The 26072-nt window shown below is 40.7% G+C and overlaps 1 protein-coding gene across 9 annotated transcripts in view; it reads right to left on the reverse strand.

Moving 5' to 3' along the window:
- Positions 1–1411: 1411 nt before the first annotated feature.
- The window catches only part of LOC111587668 (ryanodine receptor 3-like), a 122043-nt gene continuing 97382 nt past the window's right edge, over positions 1412–26072 (reverse strand). For 3 of the 9 annotated variants that reach the window (XM_055005900.1, XM_055005896.1, XM_055005897.1), the window contains 41 exons: positions 25280–25361; positions 25069–25199; positions 24600–24923; positions 23943–24183; positions 23757–23844; positions 23375–23467; positions 22648–22662; positions 21638–21808; positions 21274–21333; positions 21036–21170; positions 20428–20540; positions 18680–18776; positions 17436–17545; positions 17092–17143; positions 16957–17013; positions 16775–16874; positions 16612–16691; positions 16452–16528; positions 15908–15981; positions 14869–14886; positions 14138–14218; positions 13894–13982; positions 13673–13801; positions 13423–13527; positions 11815–11896; positions 10290–11602; positions 10141–10199; positions 9652–9826; positions 8965–9051; positions 8676–8870; positions 8217–8347; positions 8070–8112; positions 7813–7940; positions 7644–7704; positions 7374–7520; positions 6008–6142; positions 5766–5922; positions 5412–5476; positions 4341–4441; positions 3532–3583; positions 1412–2500 (listed from right to left, as the gene is read on the reverse strand). In XM_055005900.1, the coding sequence (XP_054861875.1) occupies positions 2405–2500; positions 3532–3583; positions 4341–4441; positions 5412–5476; positions 5766–5922; positions 6008–6142; positions 7374–7520; positions 7644–7704; positions 7813–7940; positions 8070–8112; positions 8217–8347; positions 8676–8870; positions 8965–9051; positions 9652–9826; positions 10141–10199; positions 10290–11602; positions 11815–11896; positions 13423–13527; positions 13673–13801; positions 13894–13982; positions 14138–14218; positions 14869–14886; positions 15908–15981; positions 16452–16528; positions 16612–16691; positions 16775–16874; positions 16957–17013; positions 17092–17143; positions 17436–17545; positions 18680–18776; positions 20428–20540; positions 21036–21170; positions 21274–21333; positions 21638–21808; positions 22648–22662; positions 23375–23467; positions 23757–23844; positions 23943–24183; positions 24600–24923; positions 25069–25199; positions 25280–25361 (5549 nt within the window). In that variant the 3' untranslated portion in view covers positions 1412–2404. The remainder of the gene's footprint in view (positions 2501–3531; positions 3584–4340; positions 4442–5411; positions 5477–5765; positions 5923–6007; positions 6143–7373; positions 7521–7643; positions 7705–7812; positions 7941–8069; positions 8113–8216; positions 8348–8675; positions 8871–8964; positions 9052–9651; positions 9827–10140; positions 10200–10289; positions 11603–11814; positions 11897–13422; positions 13528–13672; positions 13802–13893; positions 13983–14137; positions 14219–14868; positions 14887–15907; positions 15982–16451; positions 16529–16611; positions 16692–16774; positions 16875–16956; positions 17014–17091; positions 17144–17435; positions 17546–18679; positions 18777–20427; positions 20541–21035; positions 21171–21273; positions 21334–21637; positions 21809–22647; positions 22663–23374; positions 23468–23756; positions 23845–23942; positions 24184–24599; positions 24924–25068; positions 25200–25279; positions 25362–26072) is intronic. The other 6 variants (XM_055005903.1, XM_055005902.1, XM_055005899.1 and 3 more) reach the window with 3 other exon arrangements.

The raw sequence follows: 26072 nt of genomic DNA on the forward strand, positions 1-26072 counted from the left end.
TATTTATTTATTTATTTTTGTTACTTTTGAACACACTTTCTAAAGCTTCAGCTAAGCTAAGCTAACCACTTGCTAACTTGTGCTGAATATTGTAACAGACAACTACAAGGATGGTGTCAGTTTTCTCATCTAACTCTTGACAAAACAAAAAAGAAAAATTATCCAGAATATTGAAATATGTGATAAAAACATAATTAGTCTCCATGTGGTGCCTGTGTGCATCAAATCCTATTAGGAGTTAGCTGTGCATTAAATTAACATGTTCAAGCTTGTTTGGTTTGTTGATAACAAGATGTTGCCATGATATTTAAATCAAGACAAGTCAGACATTTCAAGCAGCAGCATGTCCATAAATTCCCACAAGAAGTCATTTAGAAGGAAAATTAAATCTGTATCCTCATTGTGCTGCCACCAGACTTAACGATGGAAGACTAGAATTTAATCGGTATAATGCCTCTTTCGTTATTTGATGGCTTAATTCTTGCCATTTCATGCTGAGTACGACTTCCCACAGCTTTCATTATGTCAAATTACTGAGAGAATGGTCATATCACTGATAGTATTGTTTTACTGCTGTTGCCTTTATGGCCACATAATATCCCTAATAATGAGGGTGTCCCTTTGCTTGTTAGCGCATTGAACATAATATCTGAAACTTTAAACCGAGGCTGCTTTGAGATTGCCTTTGCTTTACAGAGCACGCTCAAATCAGTTATTAAACTATAACAGTCGCAGCTCTATAAAACAATTAGTGATGGAAGCGGCTTTTTTTTTTTAATGTTGCTGTGAACATTTGTTCTGTGGAAGAATATTGGCAATATGAGACACTTTTTAATTTCGAAAGATATAATTCACTCACAGTGTGCTGGGAACATAAAACCCAGGCAACATGTTAGAGTTGTTGGAGGTTTAAGTTGAGGAGTTGAGGAGGCAGAGCCGCTCTCAGCAGCAGGCTGCAGCACTGTGTGGTGCCTGAGGTGTGGTGACATGATGTGAGCTGACAGATGGCACCGTGGGTAATAGGGCTAAAACTCCCATCATGCAACCTGCTGAGGGCCCGTCCTACCTCTCTGACCAACCAGAAGTGCACACCTACTCAGCTCCTGAGTGTTTATTACTACACTGTAATTAAAAGCTGCAGGGCGGTCACAGTTATGATAAAGCTTTGAGGTTTGCGGTGACTAAACTGAACTTAGAAGTAAAGCCAAATGCTGTGGGCCCACAGTATGTATCTGATTTTTTAAAAGATCGGGATTAGACAGATGTTGCATACTTTGGGACTAAAATGACTCACTGTCTGAGCTTTTGAATTGGTGTAGATTCACAGTAACAGGTTTAGGAGAAGTTCACATATTCTTTTTACCCGTCGTAGTATTTTTGTTCCGACAAATTTCAAAGAACAATAGAAGTATTAACATTTCTTGCATTGATTTCTTTATTTTTTCCATCAAAAGAAATGCACAGATCAGCAAAGCTATTACATAAAAATGGCCATACAATAGCAATTTATTTTTTGTTCTTGTTTGAAGGTGTTCAGTAAATTCTGTTGTGTCATTTGTACACTGCGTATCTTGAACATTTGCAGTTATGCTGCATTCAGCAACAAAATAAATCACACCGATGCTGTTCTTCCATGTTCAAAGGAAAACGTTCAGCCACAAACTACTTATCTGGACAGCTACTTCTTACTGCTCCAGGAAAACGACTGTACTTACATACAATAAAGAAAAAAACAAAAGTTTTGCATAGCTTCATTGTAATGTAGATACAGTACTGTAAGGCACTTCATGAAGAAATTTAGGCATTTTTTTAAAATCCTACATAATAAACCTTTTGCCACTTCCTTCTACAAACGTCATCTCAATATGCAATGTTACAACATTTGAAAAAACTTTTCTTAAATCACATTTTTAAACACTATGTATATCTACTATACTCCTCTGCTTTTCTTTTGGCATTAAGTCTCAAGTTCAACATTCATACATTGTGCATAATATAACTGACACATTGTCCCATAACCCCACACAACCCAGTAGTTCTCAAAAAGACAAAAAAAAAATTGTGCAATGATTTGGGGTTATGTGGAGTAAAAGGCAACACGCTGTCAAAAATGAGTCCGAAAACTGAAAGAAAACCAAAATGTCTGGGCAAGTTCCAGGTCATTTCCTCAAAGACTCTGTACTGTACCGACGGTGACAAGGGTACGTCTGACAGGTAGGAGACATTTCTCCTTTCTAGATTAAAAAAAGTCGTTTTTTTCTCTCGTTTCTCCTCAGACTAGTCCCCAGCAATGCTGGGAGGACTCTGTGTGTGTGGGTTGTAGTCCAGCAGCTGTACTGTAGGTAGGACTACATGCTCCAGTAGCCCCCTTCACATAGATAGAGGTAAGGAGGATGCATTTGCTCTATCCAAGCTGATCTTCGTACTGTTTGCGGAAGCAATCTCCTGCTGGGAAGAAATCCCAGCAGCGCTCCTGATACATCTTCCACACATAGGACTCCTGGACACACATAAACACACATGGTGTTTGTTCAAAATATTAAGGAATTCAACTTTTACGGACATAGTGGAAAAGCATACATAAACTAAGGCCAAATAACTTTTATATTGTATTTACTCATGTTCCCATTACAACAGCCACATTTAATGGCTAATTTTGAATGTTTGGGTAACAAGCTGTGGTAGCAAATATAAACTGGTGACCTCTGATTTTTCTGTCATAGTCAATGTTACACACTGTCCTCTGATTATATTCTCATTCTTCACCAGCCTGTGTCTTTACATTGTGATGAAGGATGGTTTCATAGGAGCAGAGATATCCCTAATAACAAGTGAACTGTCTTTTTGCTCCTCATATAACAGACTGGCAAGTCAGCTCCACACAGTTACATACTAGTTGAGCATGGAGCTGAATTATAAATGACAGACAGCTGGTGAACAGAGTTGCCAGAATCTCCGAGCTAAGCATTCAGACACATCATATTATTGTTTTAAGCTGTGAGTGGAAACGTCCAGGAATCGGGCCTTTGAAGCAGCTCGTCTTGTCAGTCTGTCGGGCTAATGTTAGCCAAAATGGCTACAAAGCAAATGTTACTTTGATAGCAAAACTTTGTTAAATTTGATCTACCAGCAATTTATCATTAGTAGAAGGAACAGAAAATGATAGTCATCAGTAAATAAAGAGATACAGGGGAATGTTTGCTAGAAATTAATATTGAGGAACATCAGCTTCACCACTTATGTTATATCTTGAAAAATGCGAACTAAAAAGGCAATTTTGTCCATAGAACCTTGGTAGGATTATGTGCTTCGTACAATCATATCTTAGTTAATACTAGATTGAACATTTACACAGGTCTGTAGTTAGAAGAAAGATTGTAATTCAATTGCAATACTGCTCAGAAAATGTACAATCTGGATACGTACACCCCCTCGGTGTCTCTGACAGTAGCAGCATCTAAAGTGTTTCTTTGTTTTTGATTGGATTAAGATTCCTCGGAGAAAAGACATGAGTGTAGAATTATACTCTACCTGGCCAGTGTGCTCTGTCTCGTCCTTGTTGATAAGGTACATCAGGAAAAACCTTTTAAAAGAAGCCAAGCAAATGAGACAACACAAAAATGTCACAATAAAAAAAAAAAAAAAAAAACCACTCAAGAAGCTTTTCATTATCGTATCCAAAATTATTATCACAGGTAAAACACAGAGCAGAGAGAATAGGAAAGCTTTACTGAGGCACATTTGATTTCTGTAAATGTCCCATTCTTTGTTTCCAGGAGGATTCACAATTTCTGACACCAGCATCTAAACAAAGTAACACCACCTCATCTCATCTCCATCACAGAATCACCTGTTGTTTCCCAAATCAGGTGTAAATGGCAGCGGGCCGCTGTATCTCTGTGAGCATCACAGCATGCTAAAACATGATGAATACTGTATGAGAGCACGCTATCACAAACCTATTTTCCAATAAAGTTCATGGCATTAAATAGTAATGAAGCAACATAATGAGGTCGCTCTCATATCCTCCGGCCAGCTGACTGTGAGAGCAAATGGACTGAGACTCTCTACTGGCATTACAGAGAAACACTGGATAAGCAGGGAGTGCAGGGGAAACACAGCGACAGATGGAAAGAATACCTGAAGGGATCTAGTGTTCTGGATCACTGCAGCTATTAGTGACTTTGGCCCTGATGCTGTGGTAACGTGCTAACGCCATCAATCATGTGGTTAAATTACAGGAAAGAGGCGATACATGCTTATGAGGGACAGCCATGATGATTAACATATTTGCAACAACAAGAAGACAGGAAAAAAAATACTGAAAGTAAGATACTTACAGGTAGTTGGCCAAATTGTGCTCTTGTAAGGTGTGGGTCTCAAAGCCATGGGGTGTTGTGTCAAAGTAATCATTACCGATCCCACAAATGAAGCATTTGGTCTGAAGACAAAAAGGGAAAATACGAATATAGCCCATGCTTTGTTTTTCTGTGCTTCATTGTGAGCTATAACCTTCAAGAGAAGAGTTCATTAGTGTTAAAAGGCCATTGATTTGATTTTACGCATAAATGGTTAGTTCACCTCAGCCTGAGGACAGTTGTGTGTTATAATCTGTGGCTTTAAAGGGGAGCTTTCCAAGTCTGAGAAAATAACCCAGATGGGGTATCTGGGCTAAGTGGGAGCGGCAAACTGCCTTCTTTTGGAGTCTCAGATTGTATATTCTCATGTATTACTCCAAAATTGCACTTTATTCACTTTAGACTGCAGACTAAATATTTATTTTCCCATGTCTGCGCGATCTCTTCGGCACTAAAGACTGACCAACAGTGCGCTCTGACCTTAATTTGGCTTGACTGATTGTTTAAAGACTCAAGTGAGATGGAGAGTTCATACAACAAAGTGTGCCACATGCCTAAACTCCAGATGTATGAGAAGAAAGGCATTAAGAGATACTGCATTCCCTCAAACAAAAATCCCAAATGCTAGAGATCCTTTAATTGGACATGGTTACATGAAACGTTGAGTTTGCGTTAACAGAATGCAGAAACTTTAACATTGAAAGAAAAGTGGGATCAAAATGAGGCTTCACACTAAAATATGACCAAATATACTAATCAAACTAAGGGAAATAAGGCTGGTATGTAAAGGTCCTGGTCACTTGAGGAAATATGGAATATTTTCTGTTAAATATCCCAAACTTTGTATATTACTGCAATTTAAGACAAGCACACTGTTTTAAATAAACAATGCATACACATAAAAGTCACCAGAGTCCACTGAAAAAGGTCTTTAAATCGTATCTGTTCTCTTTAGAGGACAAAACCCTCATCTTCATTTAACCCCTGCTGCTTCTGGATCCCCATTTCAGCACTAAATTGATACATGCAGGTGAGAATGAATTATCCTCTCACCTCCATGTCCTCTTTGACTTGTTCCTGCTGGTCTCTCAGCTCCCCAAAGGCATCAATGATCAAACCTGCAACAACAAAGAAACTTCTGTGAGCGTATCATATATACTGCATCTAACTGTATACTGTGTCCCGACTTCCTAGAGGTATAGTAAGGAGTGCAATGTGGATATACTACTGGGATCCAGAGGATTCCAAAGCCTGTGAGGAGTCAGCATCTTTGCATTTGCGACAGTTTACTCAGGCAGAACAGCAGCAAGCTTGCTTCATTTTAAATTCTGATAGAGGAGGTTTAATTGATAAGAACTTAAAGAGTTTTGGACCTCTAAAATATGCATGCACACAGTGTGACCTTACCCTGGATGATGGCCAGGAGGATGACAATAACAAAGAAGAAGAAGGTGATGTCAAAAAGGATGCGGTAGAGCTCATATGGGTCACCAGCTGGGTCCTCGATCTCATCCCCGATGCCCCCTCCTGCTCTCACCCCAACATACATGTGGAACAGGTAGCACTGCGGAAACAAATGTGCTCAAATGTGATGTAAGTTAACATTTGAGTTTGAGCTTGGTTCCAAAATAAATGTGACTTCTGTTTACCGTCATCATGTCATCACACTTCATGTCCGGCTCATCTTCATCCTCACTCTTGTTGTAGAACTTCCTAAAGAAGTTAAAGGCCACCACAGTGTAGAGATAAACCACGACTGCCAGCAGGCCCACCGTCAACACCAGCTGCAGAGAAACACAGGAGACAGTCAGTACATCAGCCTTTACACACCCTCTTTCTATTTAGGTAGAAACACAGTGAACACAGCAGGAACATGGCTGCTGGCTTCCATTTGTTTTCTATTAATAAACAGCCAAACCCTCACGAGGAACACGTTGGGATCGCCGATGGCAAGAAAAGAGCAGGCTGGGGGAAGGGAAAAGTTCAAATGCGTGGAATGGAATGGTAAACAAATCTCATGCATCACTTGCTAGTTACAGTAAATAAACATACAACACAGTCTATTATTTTATTTCCAAAATTAAACTCAGACACTTGTGAATGTAAAAGGCAGCAACAGTTGAAGCAGCGATAAACTGCATTTGGATTGGCAGCACAATTGATCTGCCCACAGGCAGCTGAGTATGGGAGGTGTCGGCGATTCCTTGCGGCCTTGCCACTTTGGTGTGCTTCCATCCTTGGAGACTGAGGTGACATTACATTTTGACTCGTGCCTCTGGTCAGTCGACATGAGAATCGTTGCAGGAACTGACAGTCCGATATGGGATTCAAATGAAGGCATTTGAGCCATTTGAACTCAAATGTCAAAGGATGCTGAGTGCATCTCGATTTTTGTATCCTTGTCTTCTTCACTTGCACTTCTTCTTTTTGCTTCATCTCATGAGGGAGAGATGCAAACACTGGATGTAAAGTTACAAGAACTGATGCAACATGTTTACTACATGACAGTCTTACATGTTACACAGTATGTTACCTGCCAGCTATAGCGGACAAAGTCTGATTTAAAAAGTGGTCATTAAAAATGGTAAAAGTAGCTTTAGGTTTATGTACATAAATTGCACAGGTTACAGAAATCTGTATTTTTTTGTTTCTTTGCTCTTATCAAACCAGTTCTTCAAAAATTCCAATTGTAGGTCACAGTTATCAGAACATGATTTGTTGATCTACTGCCATTTGAAGCCAAATAAAATTTAATTGACTCTGTCTTATATAATATTTCACTGAAAACTATCTTGACACTGGCGTTGTGTAGCTTCTCGCAGGTAACAAAAGCAAACAAGATTTGAATGGCGTACAGGAAATGCCATCAGTAGGGCAGGGACATGAAAACTGTGATAAATTTGTGTTGCACATCAGGGAATCAACAGGCCACAGTTATAACACAACCTCAACCACTGACTCTGCAGTGACCCCCGCTGTTGAGAAGAAGACCTGCATCCTATTCCGCCTCCTCACCTGTTTGCCGTTATGTGTGACAGAGGAGAGGATGGTCCGGAGGGTCTTGAAGCCCATGGCAATGTCCAGCAGATGGGCAGCGAAGAAGAAGTTGTTGTAGTGACCCAGAATGGACATGGTGGTGTACCAAACCAGATACAGGAACGACTGGTGAAGAGATGAAATTAATCAGAATGCATCTTTCATGTTGTAACATCATCCATCAACTCCATCCATCCATTAAATCCCAAAACAGAGTAATTAATCATCCCAACTTGTGTTCAGACTTACGTTGTCTGTAAACACCACCCCCATCTTCCAGACGTGGTACTTTGTATCGATTGAGCCCAACCTGACAACAGAGAATAGTTGACATGAAGGGCTCGTATTTTCTATTTGACCTCTGTTTTTGCTTCAAGCAGTTCTGGCACGTCTGCTATTTATCGGTCTAATCTCTCACCATGACACCAGTGAAGCCTCCTTGGCAACAGTTTCCTCCGTAGGGTTGAAATCCAGGGCGCTCTTGTCCAGCCCCAGCAGCTCTGCTATCCTCTCTGCTCCATACAGGTCTCCATACTTTTTTATCACCTACAGGCAGCAGCCACACAGAAACACAAGCAAGGATGACATTGGGGGTGACATTTAGTAGGTATAACTAGAAATGATGTACAGCTTGTGTGCATGACAGATTAAACTAAAATTGGATAAGCCACTTACTTTGCGTTTGACAAATTTATCCCAGTAGTTGTTAGGAAAGGAACTGATTAAAAAAAAAAAAAAAATACCAAAATCAAATCAGCATTAAACCTTTGTTTGTAAAAGATTATGAGTTAGAGTTTAATAATTGTGCTGCGGATGACTCACGGAGTGTTTATGACCAGTCTGTCCCACTGTCCTTTAATGTCGTCATCAGACGGCTGCTCGGTGATGTAGAGGCCGGCAAACTCCAACTTCCTCGCTATCTCCTTCTCCCGTTTGAACACCACCAGAGGCACCTTGGACACACAGGGAATTTGGCTGCATCATTAGCACAGTAAAGGATATGCTGCATAATCAGCCTTCTTACTGCTGACAGTGACATGAGGTGTAGGATTGTGTGTGTCAACACAAAAATAGACAACATAGAAGCTAACTAAACTCAAAGTCTTGTAAAAAATGTTAAAAACATTTATGGTTCCTGTTTTTGCACGATTGCTAATTTACTGTGAAAACAAAATATTTATTAGCTGTTTTTATACCTTCACCACTACCAAAAATGCTACATCAAAATAGTAACCAAAATAGTAACAAACTGTATTTTTTGGTCAGTGTTTGTTACTGTACCTTCAGGTAGTAGTATCCCACTACGCACAGGAAAGATATGATAGTGTGTAATATTGCCAGACAGCGAAGCGTTGGTGCCATGTAACCCGTGCTCTCCTGCAGGACGAAGTACTCGAGCGCTCCTTCATCTTCCTCCTCCCCAGCTCTACCCCGACCGTTCCAGGGGTCTTCATCATCTGAGTAATCCCCAGTAACCTGAAGACATTTTTAAAAAATTTAACTTCAAGCACTTACAACTATGTGGATCCCCTAGGCAGCATGTATTATAACACCTTAACTATGAACTTACTTTGTAGAAGAGGAGGATGAAGTTGATAGCAAAGGCAACAAAAAGTGCCAAGAAGCGGAGGTTGTAGAAATTTCTGGCCAGGTAGTTCTGTAGAAAATATAATAAGAATTTATTGTGTACTTACTTAACAGGGACAGTGCACATGAATGAGCATCAGTACAAAAATACAAGATGTAAGCATGTGGGATTGAAACAAAATTTAAACTTTTTGGTCCTCAGCATGTAATTAAAATAAATGAATTACAAATGATATATTATGATGTAATATGCCAAGCTAAAGGTGATCACGGATCTCATTTGCATCAAGACTTTATTTGAGATGACTCTTAAAAGTGGGGTATGTAGAACACCTTCTGATGCAAGAGGTAGACTTTTCCAACATAAACAGAATATAACAATGTCTGTATGAGATCTGATTCTAAATTATCCGTTGGTGTGAATGTGAGTGTGCTTGTTGGTCTCTTTGTGTAGCCCTGTGATAGACTGGTGATCTGTCCAGGGTGTCCCCTGCCTTCACCCTAAGTCAGCTGGGATAAACTCCAGGGCCCCCGCAAACCTAATGAGGATTAAGCGGTGTATAGATAATGGATGGATGGATGGATGAGATCTATATATGCAGAAAGCTGATTTGCACTCTCCTAAAGTAAGAGTTTTCATCTTAAGATGTCTGTTAGAGAAATATCTGACCAGCATCTTAGTCTGGTAGATTTCCAAACCAGCAAAAAAGCTGGCCATGAAGGCCTCCGGTGGTTCCTTCCTTGGGCCGAGTCTCTTCTTCGGCGCTTTTTTCTCCTCTACTGAGGGCTCTGGAGGGGATTCGTCTTTGGCCTTGTCGTGGTCCTTCTTCTCACCGTCTTCTGAACTGTAAGTATAAATTCTGAATTACATGCTCCACACAGACACACAGGTGTAATCTCTGCATACACAAACAGAAACACACACTTGCAAATACACCCAGAGTTGACTCTTGCATCAAGTTAAATTTCTAATAATGATGATTAAAATCCCTTTATGAAGAAGTTTGACTTTGTTCACTATAAGAGACAGCAACGCACCATCAGCCATTCTATCACAAAACAGGACGCTACAATTCTTGCAGATACTAAAATCACATGAAAAAAAAATGACACCAACTGCAATTCCACTGAGGATGGCCAATTAACAAATTGCACTCACTCTTCCTTCTCTGCATCTGATGTGAAGTCTCCATTTGTAGATCTCTTCTTTGCAGCCATCTATCACAAACAGATTATTGTTTTGACTATTATCAAGTAAAAAAAATCTTAAACTTCTTCTAATGAAACATGTTTAGAAAGGATTCTGACCTGTGCCTTTTTCTGCTTAACAGCACTTGCTATTGATGGAGCATCTCCCACCACCACCTCAGAAACATCCCCAAGACCTGGTTCAGTCCCATGCTTGCCCTCCTTCTTGGGCTGTATGTTGAGTAACTCCGCCATCAGGTCTGCCTCAGCTGCATCCCCCTGAGCCATCTGACCCATCTCTGCCAACGCTGCTGCTTCATTCGCCTCCATCTTCTCCGTTTCCAACACATCTCCATGGATCCCAAACTGAGTGGGGTCAGGCATGTTTCCCAAAATATCCGTCACCTTCATATTCTTAGCCCCTTCAACGAGGCCACCCCCAAACATAGTAGTCCACAAAATATGGAAGAAACCCCAAATAAGGCTGTAGACGAAGTGAAAAAGGCCTGTGATGATCATCCAGAAGAAGGAGAAGAAGCCTCGTACCATCTCCCTCACACTCATCTTCCTGAATTTCCTGTACTGCCGCCTCATGCTCTTCAGAGTGAGCAGCTGGCGGAAGTGACAAAGGCTCTTTCTCATGGAGATGCAGGCGATTGTAAATGCTGACGAAGACTCCATCATCACGTTCTCCTCTTCTTCTTCCTCCTGGTTCTCAACTATGCTCTGGTTGTCATCGTCATCTTCCTCAGGACGCTCAACCGGGTCCGGCTCTGAAATTTGAGAAGCCAGCTGCATCTCAAAGATGGTGTCTTCGCAGAAGTTGACAAACAGTTCCATCTTTTCGCTCTCCCCACCTTCATTGACCACGTCGAATATAAACTGCCGCTTTGATTCTTTCACCTGAGGCTTCTCCCACTGCGTTCGACTCGACTCACTGATCTCAAAGTACACTCTCTCGATGCGCTTGGCTCCACCCATGATTTCAATACGACCCAAGTAAGGCTCGAAGTAGCTGAGGACACTCTCAGCCAGGTCCAGGAAGGTTGAGAGGCGAGCATCATGAGGCATATGCTCTGAGAGGTTGGTTAGCAACACAGCCACATTAAAGCCGATGTCCTTTGCTGGTTCGTGAAATCTCTCCACAAACTGCTCATAGCTGAACATGTCATTCTCATCAGCCTCAGCACAGGAGAGAAGAAACTCAATCTCAGACTGAGAGTACTGTTTCTGGTTCTCCATGGACTTCTGGAAATCCTTCTTTGAGATCACCCCTTTGCTCTCGGCGTCATACTCCTTGAAGCTGTCAGAGGTGGTCAAGTCCTTCAACTTGAGGAACATGTCAAAAAACTTCAGGATCATCTCCACATTACTGGAAGATTCCACCAAAGTGTCCACCATTTGCTTGCCAATAGTTCCATTGACAACATTGCCTGTGAAGTGATGAGGCAACAAAAGCAAAGTTTGTCAGAAAGCTCATTATCAAGAGACATTTCCTGTGCAGATTATGTAAATCTGCTGCGGTACACATTTGATTAAATTCCAAACAAACAAAACTGTTTGATGAAAGTCGCAAAACAGACAATATCAAAGTAACTGTTGCTGTCTGCCAAGATAATATATTCGATGTAATCAAAAAATAAACCTTCTAGAAGAGAGAGCATCATGACAATCATGTCCTTCTGCAGGTCCAACAGCTCCTTCAATAACTCAATCTGACTGGAGTCCTGTTAGGAGAAGGGAGAAAAGGGAAACCTTGTGAGTCACACAACTATATCACACAGCCGCTCACTTTAATATCCCTGAGTTGCATTTGGAGATCAAGGCTCCTTCAGATTGTTGGGACCAACAACAGTCCTGCTGGGGCCCAGAAGGTCTTTCGAGGTAACATCCATCCATCAGCACCAGGGTTGATGTTATTTTACTGTCTAGGAGCAGATGGCTAGGTCAGCCTGACTCATTTAGGGTCTCCATGGAGCCCGTATTCAACATGCCATAAATCTAAAGCATACTTTGATGAGCTAAAATCAAACCCCTCCACCTGTGCTGTCCTTCATCTTGGCTTCTACTGTCAGACCCAGGCCTTTATAATGACCACTAGATAAGGTTAGGTGGTTGAATTCCGTCCCACTCATGGCTTATTGGGCATATCATAGATGGAATCATATATCATGTATTGAGTGGAATGACATATGCAACAGTACAGCATTAGAATGAGATTATCCCTGAGCCTGGAGAGACCTCTAGTGGCAAAAGATAAAATACAAGAATTCATATTTTTTACTTCAGCAAAAGCAATGTTCCATATTAACATATTTACTAGATACAAAAGTCTTGTATTTAAAAATGCTTGTCAAGCAGAACAGCACATTTCAGAGTGTTAATAGTTATCTATTACTGATACTGGAACTTATACCTATAAAATTGTGACTGAACTTAAACACCATTCACCCAAAATGTTAAAATCACCAACATTAAGTGTATAATGTTGCTCATCTTGTCATGATTCAATGTCCTGCTGGGAAAAAAAAATATTTTTGGCATTCAAATGGATGTTATTTTGACACATATCACCCACCTAAACATTACTCCCATAACCCTGATGGCATCAGGCACCCACATCAGGACAGTATGCCCTGCAACACTGTAAAAACAGCTCAGGAATGGCTCAAGGCATGGGACAAGAAGCCAAGAGCACAGACCCAGAGTTCAGACTCCCCAGATCCCAGTCTAACTGGGCATTCATGTCCCATGTCCATACCCCGACTCATCAGAGCTGTTTTGGTGGCACAATGGGGAACCTACACAATATTAGGCAGGTGGTTTTAATGTTGTGGCTGATTGTTTTATGTACCCTAGTTGAATGGCATATAGTACACTTCTTGCTCCTCAGATTTCCTGTGTACTATCTCCAATAGTTGTAAAAATGCCAATGAAATGAACCGAAATTGAATCCCGTAGTCAATCAAGTGGAGCTGATTTTACCCATACAATATACTACTGGGCATTCTCATTTCTAATATCCTATCATATTCTATAAGAGGATTAGATTTTAATCTGCCTGCTAGTGTGAAACTCTGCACAGACATCATTCACAGTGAATGTCAAACAATCCAACAAAGAAACAATGAGAAAAGCATGTCTTTTAGTGAAGGGGGGACTTTAGCTACTCAAGCCAACATCTTTAGTCGTTTTTCAGCACTGACATTTAAATAACAGCACCACAGTTTTATTGCAGACTGAAAGTACATACCTGGGATAACTTCATCTGCATGTTGGCAAAAACATGCAAGAAACCCACCACTGCATCCCACAGCCTGCTGTGAGCCAGACTCTGTTGATTCCCTATGCACGGGCCCTGGAAAACACAGCACAGAGTAGATACAGAGACAACATCACAGGATCACTGATGTCCTTTCTGAACATGAAAGCATTGATGTATTATTCAGACACTGTAATCAATAGTAGTAATAGTTGTGGAGCAGAGTGTTGCGATAATGTACCTGTATATACTCAGTTAAAGAGTTGAAGACCTGTTTGGCCACTGCTAGTGCTTTGGAGAAGTTCCTCTGACCAGCTTCGTCAATAATATCCTTACCAGAGTAGTACCAGTAGAAATCACTAATGGATTCCTAGTAGAGAAACAAGCAAATGAATAAAAAAAATCATTAAATGTATTTATTTTCCTAACAACCTGAAAGATCTGTCAGCAACAATGTAATACCTGGAGTCTGAGCAAGTAGTCTACGGTACTGATGATGATGTTTACTGTGGTTGTGTTCCCTGTCTGAGTCCGTAGGAAATTCTGAAAATCTAAAACAGATGATAAAAAAGTTTGAACAGTAATTTGTTGCAGATGAGTACCTTAGAAATCCACATAATCAGGCCTCTAAAATGTTTTTTGTTCACAGATGTGCAGCTTGAGGCAATGCCGTCTCTAATTCTGGTTTATGGAAAAGTCCACCTACCATTGTTGTGACCCTCACAGAGAAGCTGCAGAAACCTAAAGAGGTCCTTAGTGAACTCATCGTTCTGCAGTACCTTGGAACCTGAGGACAGGAAATAAGATTAACTGTCCTTTTCAGTCATAAGAACATCACAGTGCCATCATTTTAATGTCAGTACAGGCATCAGAGCTTGCATAGCTTTTGCTTCCTCATACAGCTGCATTTTAGTTGTTAAAAAGGCATCAAACTATGTGCACTATATTGAGGGTTCAGAACACACACACAAGGTATAGTGCATCATTTCAGAAATTAAAATAATGTTTATAATAAGAATAGAGCTGGGCTTATTTGTTTAATATCAGCAAAGCTTTGTTGTTTCGTACAAACAAGGCTTTGGGAAATTCATTTCTTAAGACACGCTGGTTAGTATTGTCAAAATTAAGAAACAGAAAAGGGTCTCAGACAAATAACAAGCACTGGCTTCTTATAAAAGAAGAAGTGGAAAGATTTGAGTCAGTTTGCGGCACCTGACCGTGGACTGAACAATCTATCCAGATGTCATAGTAGCATGCATGCGTTCCTTCAGTCCGGGATACAAAGAAGGTGGTTATATTGCATTCAGGATGAGGGAGGGGGAGGAAGGGGGAGAGAAGGACAGGGAAGAAATGAGGAGAGGGAGGAAGGAGTTGAACAGAGAGCAATCAAGATGTCAGCATTGCAAAGAATGAGTAGAATCTAAACCATGTATTTACCCCGCTCACTCACGTTGACTGCGACCGATGACATAAAAAACATGATCAGAAGAAAACAAACAAACAAAACAAAAGCAGACATAAGCAAAGGAGAAGACATTGAGATTCAATCAGAAGAAGTAGGAACAGGAGAGAATGATAGGGCTAAATATATATATCTTTACATACTCACATTGATTTGCGACATTGACATGCGGTCACAATTCTTAAAGTCTTTAAGGACAGTCTGCTCACTAGGCAGGTGTTTAGAGGTTAGACAAAGTATCAGACTAACAGTTACCATCACTTATGCCTGAGCTTATGAGGTGAAAATGAGCTGGAATATGTATGATAGAAAACATATTTATATACTGTATGCAACCCATCAGTTTAAATAGAGACCTCTGATTACAAAGTGAATTTCTATGTAGATGTAGTTGTGATTGTGACTGCTTTAAGTGGCAGACAAGGCCCAGACAGGACTTAGACATACAGTAGCACAGGTTTACCTGCAGGATGATGTGACAACATGACACAAGAGACACACATGGTATGGAGATGGACTTGTGCGACACCAAACTAAAGAGCAAATGTTTTGTCAAGATAACACTGCGTGATTTGTTTTGTGATTAATTTACAAACCCAAACTCGCGTCACAGTAATGCTGTTTGCTAGGCAACATCTTCAATAGTTTAGCAAGAACTCTGAAATAACACTGGGTTCCTGAAAAATTAATCTGCTGCACAAATAAAGTTACACACTCCATAACCTCCGTTTTATGGTCAGTTTACAAAGATCTGCAGCAGATCAGCATTTAGCAACAACATGGAGTTTAGCAAATAAACCGCTGAACTTTCAGCATTGAGGTTCTGCCTATACTTCAACAGCCACACTAAGCATATATTGACTTGCAGTTTGTGTTATTCTGTGCCACATTAAATTGACTAATGTGCTGTTTATTGCTCTTTGTATCAACATAATTAAAGGTCTCCTAGTAAAGGATGAGTCAGTCACTCACGTTGTGGAGAAACAATCGACCACATTTAAAGTCCTCACTTACTTGATCCCTCTTCAGTAACCATCCCCAGACCTTCAGCTTTGTTTTGCCTTTCAAAAGCATTCAAGTCCAGGACACTGACAGGAATGAAAGACAAAGATTGAAGTATGATAAACTGCATTGTTATAGTCTGTGTTTCTGATTTTAAGGGGCACTCCAACAATTTAATAGTGTGTTTTCATTATGCAGGGGGAGAGTCACAAAACACAGAAAGAAAATGGTTAAAACAGGAGCAGTATAGGCAAAGACAACCCTACTTTTAGCCAAAACATTGTGTCCTGCACTTCCCATGATGCAGTCTGTAGCATATTTTTACTAGGCCCTCCAAGCAGTGTCACTATTCTCATTTGGAACACAAACATATGATATAAATGTTATAAATCTGGTTAGTTTCCAAGATTTTTCAAAGCTTCTTCACAACTACGGAAGAAATTGTAAAGCCATACTGCATGTTAGTTGTAAAACTGGTGGATTTCCCCTTTGAATTGCAGCTGAAACAAAAAGTAAAGCATGTTCAATGTGTATTAATTGCTCGTGGTTCAATTACCTGCATGACATCATCAGTCCGGACAAACTTTTAAAAAAGCCGACATCTCTTTTTTCCTTCAGATAATCCAGCATTTTCTGCATCAAAATAAATGTGCCATTAACAGTGCAGCTGAAGCTGTTAACGGTGTATTTTCAACATAAAAAGACATGTGCTGTACCTGCTGGACCAGTATGTTTCCCCCATTGAGAATGGAGATGCCCAGCTTGAGGGTAAAAGTCACAATAGCACCAAGTCGACCTGATGACCACAAATCACAGATGATCGTTCTACCAAACACGACTGCCGCAGAAAATTCGACTGATCAGTGTGTGTCTTCCTACCTTTGCTGGCACTGATCACCTGCAGCACCATCTCTGCAGCCCCTCGGTCATGTAGCCTCGCTTGCTGATACAACATCTTCTGTTTCTCCATTTCCTTTTCCTGTAGGATGTCATAATATGCAACACTTCTGAATACGATTAAAAAAGAAACGCAGAACAATAGGCCTGAAAATTAACAGCACCTCAAACGTTTTCTCCTTTTCTTCCTCCTCCTCCTCTTCTTCGCCCTCAGCACAACTCTAAAAGATAAAGCTGAACGTCAGACCTGCACATCTTTTCTGGGCAAGCATGCAAGAGCCATTTAGAAAAAGTGGTACCTTTGCCATCATATCCGCATATGCAATATACAGTGGATCCTCTTCCAATGAACTAACAAAGAAGAAGGATAAATATCTGATGATTAAACCTTGTAAATAATAAGGAAGTTGCAGTGATAATATTTATAGCCACTGCAGTGTATGCACAGTGAGCAACAAGACTACAGAGAAATACAAAAAAAAAAACTGCTTGTGTTTGTTTCCTAGTAATAAAATATGGCTATGATTTACTTTAATGCTCTCTTTATTAGCTGAGAAGCAGGCCAAAACAATTATGTAGCACAGATGGAGCAACTTGCGCTGCTGCCAGGTGGCCAGGTGTGTGAGAGTGAGTGTGTATTTACCTGCATTCAGTCAGAGCATTGTGGCTGAAATGCAGAATGAGCTGGTGAAGAGGGTCCGGCTGCTTCCTGACCTCCTCCTCCTCCTCTTCCTCCACTTTGGGCTGCGTTTTCTGCACAAAGCCATTAGAGTCAGCAGGGCAGCTCAGGCATGGACTTTCAAAATCAGCTATATATGAACTGCTAGGCCAAGAGATTTGTATTGTAACACTTTGTACAAACAGTAGGTACAGTGACATTTAACTGTCACATAAGGAAATCAGGCAGCATCACAAAACAGACAAGTGATGGCGTGCACAAAACTGACCGCATGCATGACTGTAATGACAGCAACATCCACACACATGCTAGCACACACACACGCACACACACGCAAAAAGTGATGTTCAGCAGTGTTAAAGGTGAATGGAGTTAAGCATGACTCTCCACAAGCCCAGAACGGAGATCACTCAGGAACATCAGACACATTGGAACTGTTTTTCTGTAGGGCTGCTGCAAAAATGCCTGTTTGCCTGGCTGGATCATAAAGTTCTTCATCTGTTAACTCCTCCTGTAATCCCCCGTGGCTTTCATTCCAAATAATGTGAAAAAATATGACTAATAAAACAGTAAAAAGAATATTAGAATTTCAAAAAAGCTGTATTAATTCAAATTATATCTTCTTTTCATTATTGAAAAAGAAACACACCCACTGGCACAGCAGGATTTGTCAAGTCTCAATGTGTTTTGATGATTTCTTCATTTTCTAAACTGAAATACGCATATTTATTAAACTCTGTTTCATAAACCCAAAGCATTTTTAATCAAAATGCTGCAGGTTATCGCGGGCTACAAAGTGCAACAATATTTCTGAAACGCTTTAGTGAAGTTGTAAAGACAGCAGCTGTATCTCTTTTCCTTTCACTACAGAAAATCCATTGCATGATTGTGAAGCTTTATGGCTGTGAAAATTTAGGAAAGACACAGAACTTTCATAACTTTCACAGTGGTAAGTTGAAGCGTCGTTCTGCTTTCTTACCTCCGGTGGATGGGACAGAGTGGTCGAACTACACGAACTGGCTCTGACATCAGCAGTGATGCCAGGCTTACAACAATGGATCAAGTTGAAAACCACTGTAAGGATGGCTGACAGTGACTCAGTGGTACATGGTGGAAGTGGGGTGTTTGTTGAAACTTTTCACACTGACACAAGTAACGACAACGCTCAGTTCCCCACAGCACAAAGGTACCAACACGAGGGTACTTACTGCAAGGTCCTGCACTAGCTTCTCCTCAAAGGAGTACTCCTCTGTTTCTATCCATATTCTCTGATAGGCCAGGAGGAAGAGGTTAATAGAGCGATGCCTAAGGAGGGGTGAGAGCACATTAGCCCGGGTTAGATAGTAGCAGAGCAAAGCAGTGGACAAGTCCCTTTGGAGAGGTTAATACTGGTTAGTTTAGGGTACTGGCACATCCAGCTGGTCACCTTAGTGGAACTGTCACACAGATGTACATGCCTCCTGCCAAACTGTTGACCTAATCTAAATTCTTTTTATTTAATCTACTCCTAAACTTTAATCTACAGGCAGAAATTGCACTTTAATAAGATAATTAAATTACTTTAATTACTGAACTCTGATTGTATTACATGTTTGGGATTCTGCAACGGTTAACAGAGTATTTTACAACCATTCTTGTATTTGTATGCAATTAACTTAGCTTTGCATTATGACTAGAAGAAACAGCTAGCCTGGAAACATTTAACTGCAACCTTATAATGAATCCAAGACTCTAGGAAGTGACTGTGCCTGGCCAAAAAATCCAGCTTATAACCCCAGGAAAATACACTTTATCATTTTTGCTAACAATATTATGAAATATTGTGTTAATTACCCAGTCTTACCCTCGAAATGAGATAGGTGCAGTACCAGTTTTCTCATCCAGTTCCAATGAGGGTAGCAAAATGGCAAAATTTTAAACTATGTCTTTAGAGCTATTTTCTTTAGATTTTTTTTTTTTAATACCGCAAATGTGTGGACCAGTGGAAACACCAGGGAAAATGGCAGTTATAACTTGTCGCAGAAACCGTGCCTGGAGGAAAGCAAGGCAGAGTTAAGAGAGGATCACAAGTCATAGAGTAGGAATGTTGGTTCAGCACTACGTTACCGTCAGCATTGAGAGCAGACTGTCATAGTCTGTGTTCTCATGCATTATCTCCAGCCAAATGTGTCGGTAGGCATTCAGGAAGTAATTATTATTTTTGTGCCTACGGGGATGAGGTACAATACAGTGTGACACTGAGGAGAGAACAAAGACTGAAGAGAGACACAAAAGAGAAAAGATGACATCTGGATGCGAGAAATTTTGGGAGAGCTGACGTTTTCCAGAAGCTTTACCATCCTTCCCGCTAAAACAAATCTATTACTCCAGAGAAAAACAATCATTTCTCCTGCATTGTAAATACTGTCAAGTAATTATTAGCTATGCTGTGTCATATTTCACTGTCAACAACTCTGAATAAATGAGTCATGCTGTCAGGCAGGCAGGCGGCATCGTCTGAGCACATATTGAAGATGGCCACCCTGAGGTTGGGCGTCATAATTGTTTTCCTCCCTACTGTAGCACTCTGCCCCGACTTCCTGTGATTGAGTTACGGAGCAGCAGGGCATGAAATTGCTAGTGTCCCTTTTTTTCTACTCTTTGATAACAGCTAGCGGCCAGACATTTGTCCTACAAACTGAGGCAGACTGTGCATTAATGCAGGGTCAGAACCCAGGAAGAGAGGAATGAGAGCCGTGAGTCAGACAGAAGAAGAAGAAAGTGTTGTGCTAGAGGTGATGCTACAGCACTTGCTGCACAATTTGCCATCTGGTAGCAGCACCACAGAGAGCTCTTTGCTATTCTCTGCTGGAGATACATCTTGAGTCATTATGATAAATCTGTTTAGATTGCTTTGAGACTTTAAAAAGAAGAGAAGAGGCGTAAACGCTGTTGATGTAACTGTGTACAGTAATACCTTGGCAGATTATAAAGCGGAGCCATTCGAAAGCAGGCAACAACTGCTCGCTTCCTCTGCTTGGACAGCAGCTTCTGCCATACGCACTTTTTGGATCTCAGTGGCTGCTCCACCTGATGAGGGCAGAAGAAGTCTAATTAACACACACGGAATGGCATTCTCTACCTGGCAAACCAGAGAAAAAAAGTGAAAGCTGAAAACTGGCATTTTCATCAGACGCACACATAGGTTTTTCTCAGCACAAGTGCTCTTTATTTTGGTGACTCATCCTGAACTTGACTCTTCCTGAGAGAAAGGACAGAGCGCAGTAGAGGGGGTGTCAGAAATGGTAAAGTGCCCCAGGTGTAATTTTGCTGTCAAAGATGATTGCAATTTCTATTTCATCACATAAGTCAAAACTAAGTAAAAAGTGTATTTAAAAAAATACAAAGAAGACTAACATCATATTTGTATTCACAGGACCAGTAACTAAAATAAACTTAACACTTCTTTCCCACACAGCACAAACAAACAATATGACATGCACAATGTTGTATAATAATCACACCGCATTAAGTGCCAGTTGTAGCTCCAACTGTGGTTATGAATGTATAAATGCTGAGTCTGACCTGCTCCAGGTTGAAGACGGCAGCAGAGATCCGTTGGATACGATCCACCACTCTTTCAGGGTCTGGAGGACCCTCAGTCCTCATCACTATGTCCTTGTACAGGTTCAGCTGCCACCTCACAGCTGGGTCCTCTGACTATGAGTAGGTTTCAGAAAAGGACGTCAAACACAGAGCAGCATGGTAGTCAATACACACTATTGTGGTTTTGCAGAAATGAACTTAATTGTTGCTTGTTTACCTTTTCTCTAAGGTGCAGATTCTGACGAATGTGGTCTTTAACCTCATCATCTGTATCTTTCTGTTGAGCAATAAGACAGAAAAAATAGTTGTAACCAGCAAATGGGTTAAAACTGGGAAGCTATTGCAACAGCTCGCGGGCAAATGAGTTCCTGAGTATCTTTTAAAAGAAGTATCTTTTAACAACAGAACTAGTCTGCAAGAGTGGAGAAGGTGTTTGTGGCATTAATAATCTACTATGAAAGTGTGACAGTAGACAGAAAATTCCTTCTTGTGAGACACATCTGTTTATCTTCTCCTAGTGGCTTTCTGGTCTGAGTGCATGGCTGGATTTTCATTGATATGTGCCTCAGATGTTTTCTCACCAGGAGGTAGCGGATCTTGGCTAGAGAGATGAGCTCCTGATCCCCTGGGGTGCACATATTGAGACCAATTGGCAGCATTTTCTTGAGAGCAGCTACAATCAGGGAGGTCTGGATAGAGTAGAATTCACCGCGTCTCTTCTTGTGTTTCCTCTCCTGGTCTTGTCCTCCAGACTGAAAAAAAATCAAGATAAACCTCAGACAATACTTATTGGTGAATAAAAGCTAGGAGCTTTCAACAGCTAAATAAGCTTAAGACATACAATTTTCCCCATTTTGCTGAGATTAATGTTATACTAAAACAATTCCTTTCAGCATGAAGTGATACCTTATAGTATTTTATTTCACAGGGGGAGCGCTCATACTGTATTTGAACAAAAGCCAGAGACTACTGAAGCATTTATTTTTCAGCCTTGGCAAAATCTATGACCAGACTAAATCATCTGTGCCACTGAGGCATTAGGCATGAAGTCTCACACCTCAGCTGAAAAGCAGAGGAGCACATTAGTTGTGTCAGAACTGCAACAGTTTCCAGTGAGTGAAAACCGCACTATTGAGTCAAATTGGAGCAGCTGGCCCAGTGAAAACACTAATCTCCATATTAATATACTGTACATACTCTACACACACTGAAACACACAACCTTATCACACATCAATTACGACAAAATATAAAGAGCTTGAGGTAACTCTTGGCCAAACACACCACAGTATCACAATCCATCAACTGCAAACACACCAGTGACATGTGATCACATGATTTGCTACAGTGGGGCTGGGCTTTATTACTCCACATGAGACGTATTCCATCCATAAGTCAATGAGAAATGACCAAAGGGACCATGTCACACATGGTGATGAATGGAGGCTACAAATAATCAAGTAACATACTATATAACTACACTATAGACTATACAGCACGGCGGCACAAGCTATTGGCTTTTCTGCTTGGCGACTGCAGCACATAAGCCAATAAGCTGGCAGGTAAACAGCTCATGCACTGCATCACTCTACCTTCTCCTTAAAGGACTGTTTGAGACAGAGAGAGACAGAAAGAGAAAGAAAGGCAGATAGAAGAAAAGGATGAAAGAGCAGTTAATGGAGGCACAGAGTCCTCAAATGGACATGCACTGCAATGAAATTCATTTGTTTGCCTTTAAACAGCTAAACCAGGCAGACAAGAAATAAAATATTCTAACACTGTCGAGGGCTGAAAGTATGGAGGAACATTTGCCTACTGAAAGATGAGTGTTAGTTTTTCTTATCTACTATAACAGGCATGCATGTATGTCAATACACATACACACAAAATACACAGTCTTAAGTCAAAGTCCATTTTAATAGGAGGTTGTCCACCACACTTCTTTAAGTTTAAAAGAAACAAGCTTCAATAAGAGTTTCAATAGGTCTTGTTTGTAACAGGTGTGTAGTCGTGTGTGTGTCTGCACACAGCTCCTCTTGCCCCGAGCATTTACCATGTTAACATATGAGCACATGTAAACAAAAGCTAACGCATTAACATGGCAGAGACAATGTTAACATGTATCATCCTACCACTCCTGCTTATGTTTGGTCCTTTTCACCTTTTTCTTAAAAACACAAATATAATAAATTCTGTTCTTGCCACGAAGGATCCAGATGCCAAGAGTGACTAAGAGTATTCATTTGCTGCACTGTTAAGCCCAAATTAAGGAGATAAAGTTGAAAGTGTTGAGAGGCAGTGAGCAGGTGTAAAACCTACCTTAGACATCTTTGTTTTATTATCTCCGGTCAAGAAGGAAAGGTTGTTGATTTCATTTTGGACCACAAAGTTCTGTTCTTCTCGTTTGAAATTCTGAAGAAAAAACAAAGAAGATTGCAATTAAAGATGGCTCTGTGGTATTTGGTGGCCCAGTTCATAAAGGCTCTCTGTGTTTTGGAGTATGCTTATTTGTTTCAGGTTTATGTATCATGTAATTTTATTTGTATGCTTCATGTATGCTAATATACTTAATTTCTCTTTTCCTCCTTTCAATTAAAAATGAAACAAACTACTTTGTAACCTTTAAAGGCACTACATAAATAAAGGCTTATTATTATTATCTTTATTACAATGTGAAAGAAACCGATCTCGGAGTACTTACATGTGACTTGCACCACAGGATAAATATCTCTGCAACCATTCTAAAAAGCTCATTGGAGTCAGAATCTGGTTCTTTCAGCCACCTGGACCTGCAGCGGCAGAAAGAGATTAATACACCTTCTGTACCTTTTCTGCAAACAGCAGCATCCGTCTCATCTTCTTTAAATACTCCTAAAACTGAGCTAACCTGTTGTTGTCCACGTAACGGATGAGCATGGGGTAAAAGGCGTACAGGTCCCTACAGAGAACGGCAAACTCATCCAGGATGAGCAGCTCGGCCTCCTGGGTGTCTCCTTTACTGTCCGCCTTGAGAAGCTCCTCCTCAGCCACCACCTTCACCGTCTTCTTCTTTAATTTCTCCAGTGTGGGGAGGAAGTGGCTCTTTAGCAGGTCTGCACGGGCCTTGCTGATGATGGGCTGTACATAAACTGGACAGTAAAAGACACAGAAAACACAGTTTTATCATAGTTGCTTAATTTCATGTAAAATGATGTAGTGCACTGAAAAATTTCCAGCATGTCTCTAAAAACGTCATATGAATAATGGGCAGTTTTCAAGCTTTTTTCCAAACAACGATAAACTACACTACTGCTTCAACCATAAATGCTTTTCAGCACCTTTCCCCTGTTGTATTTAAAAATTGCAGATTTTAATGTCAAGCACCATTTCTGGAAGCTGTATGCACTGTGGTGCTTTTATGTTGATGTTTAGCAGACATCACATTGGTCATCTAAGTTTAAAATTAAGATATGCTTGGTCAAAAACTAGGCATACATCTGTCCATTCTGCACTGATCGTTTCTCACCACTAAGCTACAGAGCGCTGAGTTGCAACCGCTACTTACCTGCAATTCTCTTCATCCAAGAGGCCTCATCGATGCCCAGGTTGTTGTTGAGGATCTTGAGGATGTTGCCAAGAATGAGGCTGAGGTGCTCTGAGGTGACGGTGGTGCAGCAGATGCTTCCCCCGCTAGCTGGCTGGTTTTCAGGACCCCTCTCCCACCAGTAGGACAGATAGTTACACAACATGGGCAGCACCACCTCGATCACATGGGGCATCTCCGTGTACCGTGCTCCGGACTCAGCCATGTCATTGATGTCCTTCATTAACCCGTCCAGCCGTGGCATCCCAGGACAGACTTCCTCCACTGAGTCTGGTATTCCTAGGACTAAAACACCACAGGGCACTGACATGTGATTCCAGTCATTTCTCAATCAATAAATTAATGTCTCTTACTACATTTTTTAAGAATAGAAAGCCTTTTCCATGATTTAATAAACGCTTGTATAATGAGATAACTACAAACGACTTACTGGCTCGTTCTCTGGCACTCTTGGTATTAAAGACGGAGCAGGGGTTGTACGTATTGAGCAGCGGCTCCAAGAAGGCTACAGGCATAGCCCCAGCCAGAGTCGCCAGACACTGACCGAGTGCTGGCAACTGCCTGAGGGTCACAAAGAGAGTCAGTAAATGCCAGCAGGCTTCTTTACCAATTAAACAATACAAGAATTAAGCTAAGGATACCTTTCTACATAGATATTTTTCCCAGTGCCCAGTGCATAGAGGCTGGTCAGGATTCGATAGCAGGACACTTGGACATCATCCACTGGGAGAAGAAACAAAGAAAAATCAGAAAGCAGCAGGTGGAAGTTAAGTTGATAATGAAAAAGCTGATGTTTCAGAAAAATGCTCAAGTGACAAATGCATTTAAAAATGCATAACAGTGCGGAAGCATTATATGGCAGTGTTTTTCTTTCTGAAATCAGATTTAACTATAGGTCTATATTTTTATTAGTTAATTTCTTGATAACTCATGTAAGTCTTGTGGATATTTTCAAGGTGCCATGTCCATCTGCAGTCACTGACATTCATGTAGCGTCAAACCTTCCCTGTGGCCATGTAATCCCGATGTGCGCTATGATTAGGCCCGATTTTCAGATGCAGCGTATTTTCCCCACAGAACTGACCATCACAAATTACATGACCTTAGTAAATCCAGTGGAATACATGATTAACCTCTGTTAACATCTGTCCTGCTATTATAGCAAGAATCCTCTCTTGAATACATATGAAGAGAGAGACACATCTTGCAAATATTAGCTTAAAAGACACACAAACCGCTCAGTGCACCTGTTTGTTAAATCCAGCACATTTCTAGGGACAGAATGAGTGAATCTACTCTCAAGAAAAATGTGTAAAAACCATATTAAATTTGGCCCCAAGTTACCAGCACTCAGCATGGTCATTAGTTAAGCAAAATGTGCTTTAGTCATTTTAATTATTCAAGTGTATCACTCCATAATACCGTATGGAAGCT

This window comes from Amphiprion ocellaris, chromosome 20 (assembly GCF_022539595.1).
Source record: "Amphiprion ocellaris isolate individual 3 ecotype Okinawa chromosome 20, ASM2253959v1, whole genome shotgun sequence".
Taxonomy (NCBI): Eukaryota; Metazoa; Chordata; class Actinopteri; family Pomacentridae; genus Amphiprion; species Amphiprion ocellaris.